This window comes from Erythrolamprus reginae, chromosome 2 (assembly GCF_031021105.1).
Source record: "Erythrolamprus reginae isolate rEryReg1 chromosome 2, rEryReg1.hap1, whole genome shotgun sequence".
Classification (NCBI taxonomy): Eukaryota; Metazoa; Chordata; class Lepidosauria; order Squamata; family Dipsadidae; genus Erythrolamprus; species Erythrolamprus reginae.
This window is the reverse complement of record NC_091951.1, coordinates 52359981-52376908: the sequence shown is the minus strand read 5'-3', so window position 1 is coordinate 52376908 and position 16928 is coordinate 52359981. Positions and strand designations below refer to the sequence as shown.

Genomic DNA, 16928 nt, shown 5'->3' with positions numbered 1-16928 from the left:
ATTTCAGGATGATAGCTTGGACCAGAAAAAGCAGATTTATTATTAGATGCAAATTCAGTGCGAATTACAAAATTAAAAAACAAAACAATTTTTACAGACCATGTTCCTTTCTTTGAATTTCTTACTTATGAAAACAGGATGTAATGGTTGAATTCTAGATTAATTATCTCAAAAAACATTTTGAGCAGCATAAAGCTATTACACTGAGCTGTCATGATCTAGAATCCACAACTAATGTTTAAAGGATTTAAAAAGTTAATCTTTAGATGCCTCAAGATTTTTTTCTTGTTTTGTTATAACAGTTCACATTACAGAGGATTGCAATAAAAATGGTTCATGTTGTCTCATAATGCCAATACAATTACATTGCTCTTCCACTACACTGGATTTATACAATGTATAAAGGCAGGATTATGAATAATCTTTGCTTGAAACATTAGTTGGAGAAAATGCAGAATTGTTTAGATTAAATCTCTAGAAGACTCGTGAAAGTCTAATATTATAGAAACAAAACTCCTAGACAAAATAAAACTGTCCAATAGTAATTTTCCCCTCATTTCTTATGGAATTTATATAGCTTTCAATTTTTCTTAAAATCGACCATATAGGAATCATTCATTGGAATGTACAAAGATGACATTATAAAAAGCAGGGAAATAATTCTACTGACACTGGTTCCTAAAAGTTAATATTCATGACATAAAAATGAATATATTACATAGCTCCCTATAATGTATACATTTTATCACATTAGTATCGCTATATCAATGTTGCCAATGTCAGTAGAATTACTTTTCTACTTTTAGGAAATTTTAACACTAGCTACACCAGAATTCTTGAAAGAATCTGCGCAACTTGATAGCACTTAATTGATTATACTAGAATTTTTTATCATTATCTACAGCATTTGCTAATGAAAACAGAAAGACCAAAATAGATATTTAAATAAAGACATATGATTATAGGATGTATCAGTTCATTGTTTCAAATACTTCATTGTCTCTGTTTATCAAAATATGGTGTTGGTAATGAAGATCATCCATATTATAATTACTTCTTGAATAGAGTTCTTAAATTACCTAAATATTAGTGGTTTAACAGAAGAAAGTTATCGGACAAGGAATTGTTCTATAAAAGAGAGCTGATATATTTATGATGTCAGTTTTATCTTTTCAGAATTAATATCCCATGGCTTGATTTCACTTAAGAATAATTTAGAAACAATGCCTATTCATTCCCTTGTGTTGAATCTTCCCCTATTTTTCTCACTGTCCTGTTTCTTGATATTAAATATAAATAACTAATAGTTCTATTTCAGGTTAAAAGTTCTTATTATGTTCCAAATATCTTAAGTATTTTAAACAAACCATCCCCTAAATGTTCAGAAGCATCAAATTCCACTGTCATGCTGGCAAGATGGAATTCTGGAAAGCTAACTTCTTCAACAATTTCTTTACCTGACAAGCTCCAGAAAGGTCCCAAAAAAGAGGAATTGTTTCTAGAATGGAGAATTAAGGAGATCTCCTAATATTAGATATGCCATCTGGTACATATGGGAGTTCTACTCATGGGTGGGTTCTAACTTACTGCCGGTTCACTTTCTCCCATGCTGCCTGCGTGGGTGCACACTGCATGTGAGTGGAAACATGTGCAGTGCTAAAAACCCAGCTTCTGCACATGCGCAGAAGCAAAAAACAAGATGGTGGTGCCTATGGTGCTGCCAAGAGAGCCAGCTCAGGGGTGTGTCCAGCTGATAATAGCTGCCAGTTCGGTGAGCGGGGTGGGGAAATTCCCACTACCAGTTCTATAGAACCGGTCTGAACCATCAGGAACCCACCTCTGGTTCTACTGAATAATTTGGAGGATCTCCCTTCCCCTGCTACAAGTAAGTCCTGTAGTCCTCTGTCTACTGTGTTAAAAGGGAATTGTGTCTTATTTACTGGGGAAGTGAAAGACAAATCTACCTTCTTTGAAATATATTCTGCCAACAAAATGTTAGCAAGATTCAGCCTGCGATCAGAAGAAATTACGTTCGCTATGACTGATTTCTCCTTTTCATTTCAGAGGGTAGATATGTAAAGTTTATTCGCTTGTGCTACTCTTGTAAACTATATATATAACAATTTCAATTAAGTTTACAGTGCATGGAAAAATTAAGGAATCTTTATCTGTCTCTGAAAAGATGCTACAGATGGCTAAGGCATATATATTTTCAGGAGGCCATTTTATATAATTCAGAGGCAATCACCGGAAAGATTACCTGTAAGAATATGGATTATGGAGCAGGGTTTCAGTGACATATATTTAATCCGATAACCTTAGCCCTTGACTCACTTGCCAAAATACTCTGCTTCTTTAGAAAATGACAATTACGATACATTAAGCATTAAACCCTTGAGTAATTTTTGTATTGCTTAGTCATTATTGCACAAGGTCCTATTGATAACACCACTCATGTTGCATGTTCCTAAACCAGAAGTGATTTTAAACACGCGTGCATGTGTTCCTAGCACATTCACATCTGAGACATGTATGATGTGAATGTTGCTTCAGAGAAGCTGCACAATGACTTCCTGAGGACCCATGCGCATGACCCTTGAGTTACTTCACTGATATTTCTTGGTTTTCAACGTTCTTTATTTCTTAGTAGTTTTATCTAGCTTGACTGCAGATACGGTAGCTCTTGTGATGTCCTATGGGAGGAGGGGTTCATTGTGATCGCTAACTTATGTTAAAAACTCACCCACTAGCTGAGTTTGATGTGTAAATGTGGGATGTTCCATGGCCACTAAATCCCCAATGTTCATACTTGAAAAGTTAAAATAGCAATGTCTGAGAGTTCCCTGGGAAAGAGGAGCAGAAAACCTACAAACACAGTGAAGAAACTCCAAAATGTGATATAATTTACAGAAGGAACTCTTAAGAAAGAGCATGATCCACAAGGAATCAAGTGATTTGTTGTAAACTGAACCGGTGCACGTCCATTGTTTTAGTGCAGACGTGGAAGATCTGAGATACCTCTGAGTCTTTACTCCTTGAGAAGTTTACTCCTTGAGAAGCAGACCCTCTGTTGCACCTTAGCTGCCTTATGATTGCTAGCATGCTAGCAATTGCACTGCTGTTTGCTTTACAATAAAGCTAGATTTATCTAAGATATCAATTCGGTTTACTATTTGGGGGCCTCCCAAACGTGAGATCTAATTTAATAACACTTCTGTTTGTTTTGTTTTGTTTTGTTTTGTTTTGTTTTGTTTTGTTTTGCAACTCTTCAAGGCCTTTGCTTGGTGGTCAGACTTAATGGTTGAGCACGCGGAGACCTTCCTCTCGTTGTTTGCAGTAGACATGGATGGTGCTCTAGAAGTCCAGCCCCCAGACACCTGGGACAGCTTCCCACTGTTTCAGCTTCTAAACGACTCCCTTCGAAGTGACTGTATGTATTGTAATTTGGCCATTTAATTTATTAATTAATTTACCTATTTATTCAAGAACTGGTTTTATATTAATTGATTCTATTTATATAATTGTCTCAGATTAATTTTATAACTGACTGGTTAACCTTTTTAATTAATTAACTATTTTTAATTTTTATACATTTTTTAACTAATTTATTGGGGGGTAATTTTAGTGATGGATATTTGGGATCAGATGGAAGGTATATATGAAATGAATCGAACGAATGGTGGGACTAACTTGCAGGATGGGTGGGGTATGGATGAGGTAAATGGTAATTGCAATTTTTATAATATGAACGGGTGGGGTGAGTGGGACGGCATGTATGGGAACAATAGGGTCAGTATGAATGCAGAATTTAGCCTACCTGGCGGTAGAGAGACAGGAGAGATGGGGGTATCTTTCTCTGGGGTGACAGAGGGCCAGAATATCCCGGTCCTGCTGGGGAGAGGTAGATATGGCGGGAGTCACGGGGCTAGCCGTTCTGGAGGAAAAAGAGATCGCTGCTTAATAGCGATCCCTTGTTCCGGTCCCGTGAGCTCAAACCGGAGCCCTGGTGACGAGTGTAATCCGGGCCCTGGGCTCAAGCTGCTGCTACTCAATGCCAGATCGGTCGTGAATAAAGCTCTCCTCATCCGGGATCTGATCCTGGATGAGGAGGCCGATCTGGCATGTGTTACTGAAACCTGGCTGGGCCCAGAGGGAGGGGTGCCTCTCTCGGAAATATGTCCAGCCGGGTTTCAGATATGGCACCAGCCTCGACCCCAGGGAAGGGGGGGAGGAGTGGCTATTTTAGCCAGGGAGAGCCTCCATCTGCGTAGACTCGTTGCTCCTGAGATCGCGGGTTGTGAGTCACTCCTTGTGAAATTGGACTTAGGGGTTCAGGTGGGCTTGTTACTCATGTACCTGCTTCCCAGCTGCGTGTCAACAGCCCTCCCTGTGCTGCTCGAAGAGGTGGCCGGGCTGGCGGTGGAGTTCCCCGGACTCATTGTCCTGGGGGACTTCAATCTGCCGTCGCTCGGCGGTTCCTCAGGATTAGCACAGGAGTTCATGGCCACCATGACAGCCATGGACCTGACTCAAGTAGTTCAGGGTCTGACTCATGAGGGTGGACACACACCCGACATGTTATTCCTCTCAGAGCAATTGAATAGTGGTCTGAGACTAAGGGGCTTAGAAGCATTGCCTTTGTCATAGTCAGACCATTTTCTACTGCGGCTCAACTTCCTGGCTCCAATCCTCCCCCGCAGGGAGGCGGAACCGATTAGGAGGTTCCGCCCCAGACGCCTGATGGACCCTGAGGGCTTTCAGAAGGCGCTTGGGGTTTTACCAGATTCGCTCATCCACAGCTCGGCAGAGTCTCTTGCTGAGGCCTGGAACAAGGCTGCAACGGAGGCTCTTGACTGAATTGCGCCACTGCGACCTCTCTGTGGCACTAGACCCCGTAGAGCTCCATGGTTCAACGAGGAGCTCCGGGAGTTGAAACGCCAGAAGAGACGTCTAGAGAAGCGATGGAGGAAGAGTAAGCCCAAATCCGACCGAACACTTGTAAGAGCTTTTATTAAGACTTACAAAGTGGCGCTCAAGGCGGCAAGATGCGCGTACCATGCCGCCTTGATTGCATCAGCGGAATCCCGCCCGGCTGCCCTGTTTAGGGTGACCCGCTCCCTTCTAAATCAGGGGGGAGTTGGGGAACCCTTGCAGGGCAGTGCTGAGGAATTTAACTCGTTTTTCGCTGATAAAGTCGCTCGGATCCGAGCGGAACTCGACTCCAATTGCATAGCAGTATCGGCTGACAATGAGTCAGTCGAGGTGACTGGGGCTAAACGTCTTTGTCCATCTGTCTGGGAGGAGTTTGACTTGGTGACACCTGATGAAGTGGACAAGGCCATTGGAGCTGTGAGTTCTGCCACCTGCTTACTGGATCCGTGTCCCTCTTGGTTGATTTCGGCCAGTCGAGAGGTGACACGGAGCAGGGTCCAGGAGATTGTCACCGCCTCCTTGGGGAGGGGGTCCTTCCCGGCTCCTTATAAGGAGGCACTTGTGCGCCCCCTCCTCAAGAAGCCTTCCCTGGACCCAGCCGTGCTTAATAACTACCGTCCAGTCTCCCACCTTCCCTTTATGGGGAAGGTTGTTGAGAAGGTGGTGGCGCTCCAACTCCAGCGGTCCTTGGAAGAAGCCAATTATCTAGGGCCTCAACAGTCGGGTTTCAGGCCCGGTTACAGCACGGAAACTGCTTTGGTCGCGTTGATGGATGATCTCTGGCGGGCCCGGGACAGGGGCTTGTCCTCTGTCCTGGTGCTTCTTGACCTCTCAGCGGCTTTCGATACCATCGACCATGGTATCCTTCTGCACCGACTGGAGGGGTTGGGAGTGGGAGGCACTGTTCTCCAGTGGTTCTCCTCCTACCTCTCCGGTCGGTCGCAGTCGGTGTTAGTGGGGGGTCAGAGGTCGACCTCTAGGTTTCTCCCTCAGGGGTCGGTCCTCTCCCCCCTGCTATTTAATATCTACATGAAACCGCTGGGTGAGATCATCCAAGGGCATGGGGTGAGGTATCATCAATATGCGGATGATACCCAGTTGTACATCTCCACCCCATGTCCAGTCAGCGAAGCAGTGGAAGTGATGTGCCGGTGCCTGGAGGCTGTTGGGGACTGGATGGGTGTCAACAAACTCAAACTCAATCCAGACAAGACGGAGTGGCTGTGGGTGTTGCCTCCCAAGGACAATTCTATCTGTCCGTCCATTACCCTGGGGGGGGAGCTACTGACCCCATCAGAGAGGGTGCGCAACTTGGGCGTCCTCCTCGACCCACAGCTGACATTGGAACATCATCTTTCGGCTGTGGCGAGGAGGGCGTTTGTCCAGGTTCGCCTGGTGCACCAGTTGCGGCCCTATTTGGACAGGGAGTCATTGCTCACAGTCACTCATGCCCTTATCACTTCGAGGTTCGATTACTGCAACGCTCTCTACATGGGGCTACCTCTGAAAAGTGTTCGGAAACTTCAGATCATGCAGAACGCAGCCGCAAGAGCCATCGTGGGGCTTCCCAGATTCGCCCACGTTTCTACAACACTCCGTGGCCTGCATTGGCTGCCGATCAGTTTCCGGTCACAATTCAAAATGTTGGTCATGACCTTTAAAGCCCTACATGGCATTGGACCAGAATACCTCCGGAACCGCCTACTACTGCACGAATCCCAGCGGCCGATAAGGTCCCACAGAGTTGGCCTTCTCCAGGTCCCATCGACTAAACAATGTCGTCTGGCGGGCCCCAGGAGAAGAACCTTCTCTGTGGTGGCCCCGGCCCTCTGGAATCAACTCCCCCCGGAGATTAGAACTGCTCCCACCCTCCTTGTCTTCCGTAAACTACTTAAGACCCATCTATACCGCCAGGCATGGGGGATTTGAGACACCTTTCCCCCAGGCTTATTATAATTTATGTTTGGTATGTATGTGCTGTTTGGTTTTTTAAATTGATAGGGTTTTTAGTTTTTTCTTAATATTAGATTTGTGCCTGTACAATATTGTTTTATCGCTTGTTGTGAGCCGCCCTGAGTCTTCGGAGAGGGGCGGCATACAAATCTAATAAATTATTATTATTATTATTATTATTATTATTATTATTATTATTATTATTATTATTCTCCGTGGAGATGAAAGTGTTAGGCTAATGTTAATTCTGACTGGTTTCCAGTTCTTCCTCCCTTAACCCTTTTAGTTAAATCACTTAAAATGACCTCACAATTTCCTGTGGTTTTCTGAATGGTCTAGCAGTGATAATGTTACTTCCTTTGGATAATGAAATGTCCACAAGAAAATAACCAAGCTCAGAGAGCACCAAGGAACCCTAGTTTGTTTATGAAAGAAAACTGTTAAGGTATATTACAGTGATGGTGAACCTATGGAATGCATGCCACAGATGGCACGTGGAGACATATTTGAGGGCACTCAAGGCATTGCACTATGTCAGCTTGCACTGGCCACCCGATTTCCAGCTTTCCCCCCCTTTTTTTGGCTGTTTTTGTTCTCCCCGGGCTTCAGGGAAGCCTCCTGAAGCCTGGGGATGGCGAAAAACAGGCCAACCGGAAGTTCAGAAATGAAGTCTGAGTCAACTTTGAGCCTAGTGAGATTTGAACTGCCAAATTGCAGGCAGCCAGCAGGCATCCTGTAGTATTGCACTCTAACCACTGCGCCATCACAGCTCATATCACTGAGTTGGAGTATTAATTTTATTCATTATGGCTTCTTTTATTTTTCTCATGGTTTTGGAAGTACAGGGTATTGAACACAGTTGAGGCATTCACCTCACATAACTGTCTGTGTGCCTAAAAACACTTGGATGATTTCCTAAGCCCCATCTCTCAGGAACCTGGGTGGGTTGGCAGTAATTAAATCTTCAGTAATAGATCCAATTGCTAGAAATTAAGTCCTATAGTTGAATATCCCGGGATTTACTTCCAAATAAGCTTGCATAAGACTATCCTGCAGGTATCCAAACATTCCTATTCAGAAAGATTCGGAAAGAATCTATCTGAAAAATTGGGGATTTTCCGTATTGATGTAAACTTTCATTAAAAAAATACAGTGGTATCTCTACCTAAGAATGCCTCTACTTAAGAACTTTTCTAGATAAGAACCGGGTGTTCAAGATCTTTTTGCCTCTTCTTAAGAACCATTTTCTACTTAAGAACCCGAGCCTGGAAAATTTTTCCAGGGAATTTGAGAGCAGCACAAAAGCCCGGCCAGTTTCCTGCCATTTTTTAAAGCCTTAAAGTATTCAATTTTTTGGATTCTTCTCACCTCACCTTCTTCCTTCGGCAGGGACTGTCCTCCTCCTCTTCTTCCTCCTCCTCCTCCCACCAAAATCCCAAGCTTTTATTTGTTTCCTTATGGGTTTGATGCATTATTTGCTTTTACATTGATTCCTAAGGGAAAAATTGCTTCTACCTACAAACTTTTCTACTTAAGAACCTGGTCACGGAACAAATTAAGTTATTAAGTAGAGGTACCACTGTATTAAAGTTTCCAAGAGGTCTTAGAATTCTAAATGAAACCAATGTAATCAGTAGCGGGGTCCTACTGGTACAGTCAATGCCATTGTACCGGTACTGAAAATTGAGCTGCGTGCGCAGCTCTGCATCTCCGGCATGTGTGTGTGCATATCCAAGCAAGGTTTTGCTTCTGTGCATGTGCAGGAAGCAAAATCTTGCAAGGGGAAGCGTACACACATGAGATTTTTTTGGGGGGGGTTGCTCCTGCGCATGTGCGGAAGCAAAAAAATCACCGAAATCTCTCATGCGTGCACATCCCCTTGCAAGATTTTGCTTCCTGCCCATGCACAGAAGCAAAATCTCACCCAGGTGTGCATTCATGTATGCCAGAGACACAGAGCTGCGTGCCCAGCGCACCAATACCTGCAATGGATGAGCTTTTTGGACCTAGATATATACACTGCTCAAAAGAATTAAGGGAACACTTAAACAACACAATATAACTCCAAGTAAATCAAACTTCTGTGAACTGTCCACTTAGGAAGCAACACTGATTGACAATCAATTTCAAATGCTGTTGTGCACACTCAACTTTGTACAGAACAAAGTATTCAATGAGAATATTTCATTCATTCAGATCTAGGATGTGTTATTTGAGTGTTTCCTTATTTTTTTTGAGCAGTATACATTTATGTTAACCTTTATTGTTAATGTGAAATGTTAAAATGTTAAAAAATGTCTACTAATATTTTTGATGGAGTAGTCAAACTTTTACTTAAGTGATTCTTAAGTATGACTCAAAAACAATCAGTGCCATGGTTGTATTATTTCCTTGTTTATGTTACATATTTCTAGAATGAAGAAATTGACAGCAGATTCGATTTTTATCAATAGGGCTTTTGATTTTGTTACCTTAAATATTACACTGTGTATTTGTAGAATGCTGCTAAAAGTGCCTTATTCTGTTTTTATTCATTTGTTCTAGATAATCTGTGCAATGGAAAATACCACAAACACCTCCAAGATCTCTTTGCTCCACTTGTGGTTAGATATGTCGATCTCATGGAGTCCTCTATTGCCCAGTCAATTCACAGGGGCTTTGAGCGGGAATCATGGGAGCCAGTAAAGTAAGAAAATCTCCTTTGATACAATTGGAGTCTTTGGGTACAAGTAAAATCATGCACAGATGGGTTAGGAGAATATTAGGTATTCTGTTCCTCTGCTAAACTATGTCAACTTTTAATCTACTCTATAGCCGTAATGTTGGCTTTCATAAGGTTACTGTCATCTATGGAATCTGTTTATTTTCTATATAGCTGATCTAGAGGTACCTAGAACTCAATAGATGGCACATTTTCCACTGGCTAACATGATAGAAATGAACAAGTCACTCAAGTGTCTGTGGAGAGTCTCAATCATCCAGGTCATGGTTGTCCGAAAAGGACTCTTCTAAAAGGCAAATGGTCTTTTGTGCACAAGAGAATAGAATGGAATAGAATAGAATAGAATAGAATAGGACACATAATAGTGATTGGACACACAAGGAATTTGTCTTGGTGCATATGCTCTCAGTGTACATAAAAGAAAAAGATACATTTGTCAAGAATCATGTGGTACAACACTTAATGATTGCCATAGGGGGCAAATAAGCAATGAAGAAATAATTAATATTAATAAAAATCTTAAGGATACAAGCAACAAGTTACAGTCATACAGTCCTAAGTGGGAGGAAAAGGCTGATAGGAATGATGAGAAAAAACTAGTAGAAATAGAAGTGCCAAGTCTAGTTGCCTTTTGGAAAAGTACCTTTGGTACAAAGTCACTCAAGTATGAAAATATTATCTCCGAAAGGATCATCTTCTTAATTCCAAAGGTATTTCTTTTTATTGCTCTTTGCCTATCAGCTCAGGTTTCAAAAATTGTATTATTCAGTCATCTAAGAGAGGGACTGGAAGCAGGTTTCATACTACAGATAAATACTTTTGCTTCTCTGGTCTTAGGCCCAACCCATATTAATGGAGAACAGTAAATTCCCTCTGTTTCTCTCTCTCTCTTTTTCAATCTTTTGTTTTTGGCTCAACCCAGTTCTCAACATTTCAGTTATCAAACTGGTTAGGAGCACAAAAGAACGCCTGCATTCAATTCTGCAGGATTTCATCATGTACTTATTGATATACGTTTTCTTGCACTACCTTTTTATCCTTTAAAGAGTGGGCATGAGTGCATATTTTCTGCTAAACATGCATACGTTGTTATGCCCCTTTTTAAAACCGCAAAATGTGAAAAGTGCAGTTTTCAGCCTGCAATTTTGGTTTATATTTAGATTCAGAAAGTGTTAATAGAATAAATTGTTACTTTTCACAGGAATGCTAGATTTGTGTATCTCAACACTAGGATCCCAAGATCCAAGGCTTCATCCTATCCAAATCTGAAATTCAACTATTTTTCTCAAAAAGGGAATTAAAATCTTGTAGTTATTATTCAATTGATTCTTGTGCCTGAATGGTAACTACTGGATGATGTTGTTGCTAATTAATAATACTATCAACGAGCTATAACATCATAATTCTACAATTTCAGTGAAGCGAGTTACACAAGCTATCTTGCTTTTAAGTATTCATGAAATTTAATAATGACTTTCATTTCAGAAAGAAATTCTACAAAGTCTCCATAAAACCAAAAAAAACCCATTTGAACAAAGAGAGTTAGAAATATTTTCCGAAAGAGAATATTTAGGCTATTATTTTCCAGATCATAAAATAAAATCTCAGCAGTCACTTCCAGTGACAAATTTATTTCAAAAGGATAGTACTAGGACCTGGGAAAGGGTGGAATTCTTTTCTCTTCTCTTCCTCTACCACCATACTAACAAAGATTAGAAAGATCTGAAGCTAAAAGTAGGAGAGGAAAAGATAAAATGGCACTTATTGGATACATCTAGTACTTAAGGCCCCAGGATAGATACCAGGAGATTGTGAGTTCTAATCCTGCCTTAAGCATGACTCTCCGAGTCTGCGGAGAGAGGCGGCATACAAATCTAATAAATAATAATAATGATGATGATGATGATGATGATGATGATGATGATGATGATGACGACGACTTTGGCCCAGGCACTTTGTCTCTCAGCCAGGCTCAAGCAACAAGATGACCAGTCAATTCCTGTGGCAACCAATGCTTTAACACATAGGTCTTCAAACTTGGCAACTTTAAGACTTGTGGACTTCAACTCCCAGTAACGCTGGCTGGAGAATTTTGGGAGTTGAAGTCCACCAGACTTAAATTTGCCAAGTTTGAAGACCCCTGGATGAACACTTGTTTGATCAGAAAAAAGCAGACCCTGCATTTCCGTAAAAACATTCTAAATGATATTATCTTGTTTTATATTATACTATGGCTAAATGCAATACTAAATGTATATTTAATCAATTGTGAGTACACCTATTATTGTTAAATTAATTAAGAGTTTGTGGGTCTGGTGCCATTCTTGCTTATATGATGTGTATATTCCAGAGTAGTCCTACTATCTTCACAGGATTGAAAGTCATGGATTGCCATCACTTTATTTTTCTTCTTTACAAGACTCAGTCTAATACTGATTTCTGGCTTTTGAATAGCAATTTCTGCTTCTAAGCCAATCTAGGTGGCTTTTTGTAAATCTCATATGCTGAATGTATATACAGTGTTCCCTCGATTTTCGCAGGTTCGAACTTCGCAAATAGCCTATACCACGGTTTTAAAAAAAATATTAATTAAAAAACACTTCATGGTGGTTTTTTTCTATACCACGGTTTTTCCCGCCCAATGATGTCATACGTCATCGCCAAGCTAATAATTTTTGCAGATAAATAATAAAAATAATAATTATTGGTAATAAATAATTATGTTTATAAATACCAGGCTCACTAAGTGTCTTATTCAATGGTGAGTACCAGTAATAATGGTGAGCAAATGGTGGTTAAGGGAATGGGAAGTGGTAATTTAGGGGTTTAAAGTGTTAAGGGATGGCTTGTGATACTGTTCATAGCCAAAAATGGTGTATTTACTTCTGCATCTCTACTTCGTGGATATTTGACTTTCGTGGGCGGTCTCGGAATGCATCTCCCGCGGAAATCGAAGGAACACTGTATAAACAACCATATTTCATCCACATAGTAAGATTGGAAATTGAAGGCTGAAGTTCGCAATTATTCCTATATTTCAAGGAAGGACAATTGAGGCAGAATTGCCATTTAAAAACTCTATCCATTTCAGATAAGTTTCTGCTATCTACCTACAGTACACCTTTTTGTCCTAATGCTATCCTATGAACATTTCAGACACCCCCCCCCCCCCAATAATTACTCTCTTTTTACAGTTACTATTCAATACTGGCTTGGACATATAACTAGCATAAAAACTCACACACATTTACTTGAGATCACAATATTCTTGGTGGCCTACCAGCAGTTTTTCACCCTCCAGTAGTTGTGCCATTGCGTCCTCTTCAGTTTGTGTAATTTCATGAAAACCTTGAATAATTTAATACTCAAATATAGAATGCAGTCATTTAAGTCTCAGGATGGCTGTGGTATCAATAATAAGACTTTAAAGGAAACTGACCGTGAGGATTATATACTATCTTCACCCCCTCCTTGGCAGATACTTTGCAAACCCAGGTTCTGTTGCAAACCTCCTGTGGAAGTTTGAGTGGGAAACAAGAAATTGTCTAGATAAATTTTGAGTCTGGTTCAGCCATGCTTTCCTTCCTATCTTTTTATTAGGTCTGGGCAGCATATTGGATTCCAAAGGATTCTCCAAAAACATGATCTCAGTCTGCTAAATTGCCCACAGAAGAGGCACTACACTAGAGCCAGTTTGGTCTAGCACTTAAGAGGTTGGACTAGGAGCAGAGAAACCTGAATTGCAGTCCTGTCTTAGGCATGGAAGCCAACTAGTTCAGTTCGGATCAATTGTGCTTTCTTCCTGTTACCAGGAAATAAAAAGCAAGGGCAAACCACTTCTAAAATCTTGCCTAATGATCTTCCCAACTCTTACCTTGCAGGTTCTTTCATTGTTACTCTTTACAAAGATGATTTTCCAAGCCCTAAGTCTTTGCGGGGTTTTTTTTTCATTGCTCTAACTTGCTCCAAATGCTTCTTTCCAGCCCTAACCAGGTGCTAATGATTTTCCCAGCTTTTACTGGCTTGCAAGCTCTTTCATTATTACTCTCTCTGAATAAGAGTTTCAATAATAATAATAATAATAATAATAATAATAATAATAATAATAATAATAATGGTCCCAGTGGCACTTGGCATGCTGGGCGCAGTACCAAAGGATCTCAACGGACATTTGAAAACCATCGGAATTGACAAAATCTCCATCTGTCAATTGCAAAAGGCCGCTTTACTGAGATCGGCAAACATAATTCACCGCTACATCATGCAGTCCTAGGTGCTTGGGAACCACCCGACTGGTGATGAAATACGAAATCCAGCATAGTGATCTCGTTTGCTGTGTTGTACTGACATAATGATAACAACAACAATCATTTATTAGACTTGTATGCTGTCCCTCTCCAAAGACTCAGGGCGGCTCACAACAACAATAAACAATGCAATGCAAATCTAATAATTAAAAACTATAGCTAAAAACCCACTATCATTAAAACAATCAAAATTACACATACAATTACAATACATAAATCTTACTAATCAGAGAGGGGATATATTAATTACATCATGCCTGGCGACATAAATAGGTCTTCAGAGTCTTGCGGAAGCCCTAACCAAGGGATAAAATAATGTGTTAAAGCTGACCAGACTAAGGATGCTAGCCAGATGAATATCTGATAAGCAGATTCTTTTCCCTATTTACCTCCCCAAAAATTAAGGTGTGTCTTATACTCCAGTGCATCTTATACTCCGAAAAATATAGTAATTACTTCAAATATGCACCATAACATTCTCCCCCCCCTTCACATTCACAGCACTGCACAGCCTTAGTTATTATCCTTCAACACAGTAACTGGCCTCTGTTGCGGTTTTCACTGTTCTCCCCATTTATTATGCAGCCCAAAACTCAGGATCCCACCGTACAGATACAGTAAGGCTCTAAATACTGTTAGAGGAGCTTCCTGGATACCAAAATCTGTTCATTTATTGTTTCAGTGTGCCACATATTTATTAACAAGGTAAAAACAAGAAAGATATAACCTTGTTATATCTTGAACTGGAGGCTAAAACATATGAAGAACGGTTGCAAAAACTGGGCATGACTAGTTTAATGAAAAGAAGGACTTGGGGAGACGTGATAGAAGTGTTCCAATATCTCAGGGATTGCCACAAAGAAGAAGGAGTCAACCTATTCTCCAAAAGACCTGAAGATAGGACAAGAAACTATGGGTGGAAGCTGAACCAAGAAGAGAAGCAACTTAGAACTAAGGAGAAATTTCCTGACAGTTAGAACAATTAATCAGTGGAACAGCTTGCCTCCAGAAGTTGTGAATGCTCCAACACTGGATATTTTAAGCAGATGTTGGATAACCATCTGTCTGAAGTAGTGTAGGGTTTCCTATATAAGCAGGGGCTTGGACTAGAAGACCTCCAAGGTCCCTTCCAACTCTGTTGTTATTGTTATTGTTAACCTTTTTTAAAAATTTTCTGAAGTGGTTGAAACATAAAAACATAGAAGACTGACGGCAGAAAAAGACCTCATGGTCCATCTAGTCTGCCCTTATACTATTTCCTGTATTTTATCTTAGGATGGATATATGTTTATCCCAGGCATGTTTAAATTCAGTTACTGTGGATTTACCAACCACGTCTGCTGGAAGTTTGTTCCAAGGATCTACTACTCTTTCAGTAAAATAATATTTTCTTACATTGCTTTTGATCTTTCCCCCAACTAACTTCAGATTGTTTCCCCTATTTCAATGTTGTCTTTCTTCAACCCATCTGGAGATAGCAGGCAGAAAATGGGAGGAAGGTGTCTGATGATCGTCCTACTATCTCACTTTGAATCATTCAGTCAAGCCAAGTGGATGAAAGTACACTATCTTGGGTACACAGGATGTTCTGTCACGACATGCAAACTTGAAAATAAGCCTTACACAAAGCCTGCCTTGAAAAATCAAGGTTGAAATAGAAGGTCCTTTCGTTAACTACCAGATGGTTGTCTACAAGAACATACTTTTTTTAAAAAAAACCATAAGATGTATTTTCTTATGCTGTGAGGCACCTAAGGAATAACGTGAGACGCGCGAGCAGATAAACACTGCAAGCCTTGAAGATTTTTCACAAATGCCGAACAAATATGTTCTCCTTTTTGTTTTATTTTATTTTTCACTCGCTCGGCAAGAGCTGTAAAGCTCACCCAAAATGAGTTAACTTGCGCTTCGAAAGGTTACACAGCTGGTAAGTGTGGGCAAAACTGTGCAGGGAAAATGAATCAAAGCAAGACAGCAGCCCTAACACAATTTTCCAAAAAACACTGAATATGCAAGTTAAATCTGTTCCCAGGCTGATTGAATATACACAGGCACATGAAAGGAGAGATCATGCCAGCATCGCCTTTGCATTCCATGCTCTGCCGATTCTACGCCACCGAGACGCGCTAAAGAACGCCGGTGGCAGAATGCAGCTCATCTTGAGTGAGAGTGTCAGATCCACAGAAAATGTCACAAGACTACAAAACAGGGACCCTCAAAAGACGAGGAAGACAAGAGAGTTCAATTGCACTATTATCCAGTTTTGCATCCAGGTCCTGGATTCGGTCCCTGGCATCTCCGAGTAGAAACATTTCTGCCTCAAAGCCACAGGATTTAGGGTTGAAATCAGCTTTGACAAGACATAACTAGATTGGGCGAACAGCCTGCAAGACTCTTGCAGGCCAGAAACTGCCGAAGTTGCACTTGTCGAAATTTCTTGGCAACGTATCCGTTTTCAGTAGGCTGATGAGTGATTTAAAATTTTTAAAAATCCACATATTTAGTGGTTTGCAGGCATATTTCTTTTTTAAAAAACCATTTCAGCTATGGATTATATTTTTTCTGTTTTAAAAATAGATAGGAATTAACCATTCCTAACATCTTAACCCCCACCTAATTCCGAAGATGTTGACTCTTCATGGGCAATGCCTTTTACATCCCTTGGAGGACATTTAAAACAATGAATAAAATGTGATATTTTCCCTTACATCCTCAAAAATAAATGTGTTCCATTCCTGTGCTAAAGAGAGCTACAGTCTGAGGCGGTATCAGGAATGTTTCTGGCTTTCTTCTGCACCCCTTTGTGGGAATCCCTGGGAAGAAGAGAATCCAATTTAGATTTGCAAAACGCTTAGATGTGATTTAATATGGTTTTTCCAAGGGCTTTGAGTGTTTGACACTCAGATTTGTTTCAAAAAAAAATTATTCCTCTTTTTTTGGATGTGAGGGCTTTAAGTCATTCTTGACTCATGTCAATTGTCTAAATGAGTTTTGCCTTTGTTTTCTTCCAAAGG

At 40.7% G+C, this 16928-nt stretch overlaps 1 protein-coding gene across 3 annotated transcripts in view; it reads left to right on the top strand.

Moving 5' to 3' along the window:
- The window catches only part of CADPS (calcium dependent secretion activator), a 526173-nt gene that overhangs the window by 388289 nt on the left and 120956 nt on the right, over nucleotides 1-16928 (top strand). For all 3 annotated transcript variants that reach the window (XM_070738156.1, XM_070738154.1, XM_070738155.1), the window contains 2 exons: nucleotides 3274-3430; nucleotides 9430-9571. In XM_070738156.1, coding sequence (XP_070594257.1) covers nucleotides 3274-3430; nucleotides 9430-9571 — 299 coding nt within the window. The remainder of the gene's footprint in view (nucleotides 1-3273; nucleotides 3431-9429; nucleotides 9572-16928) is intronic.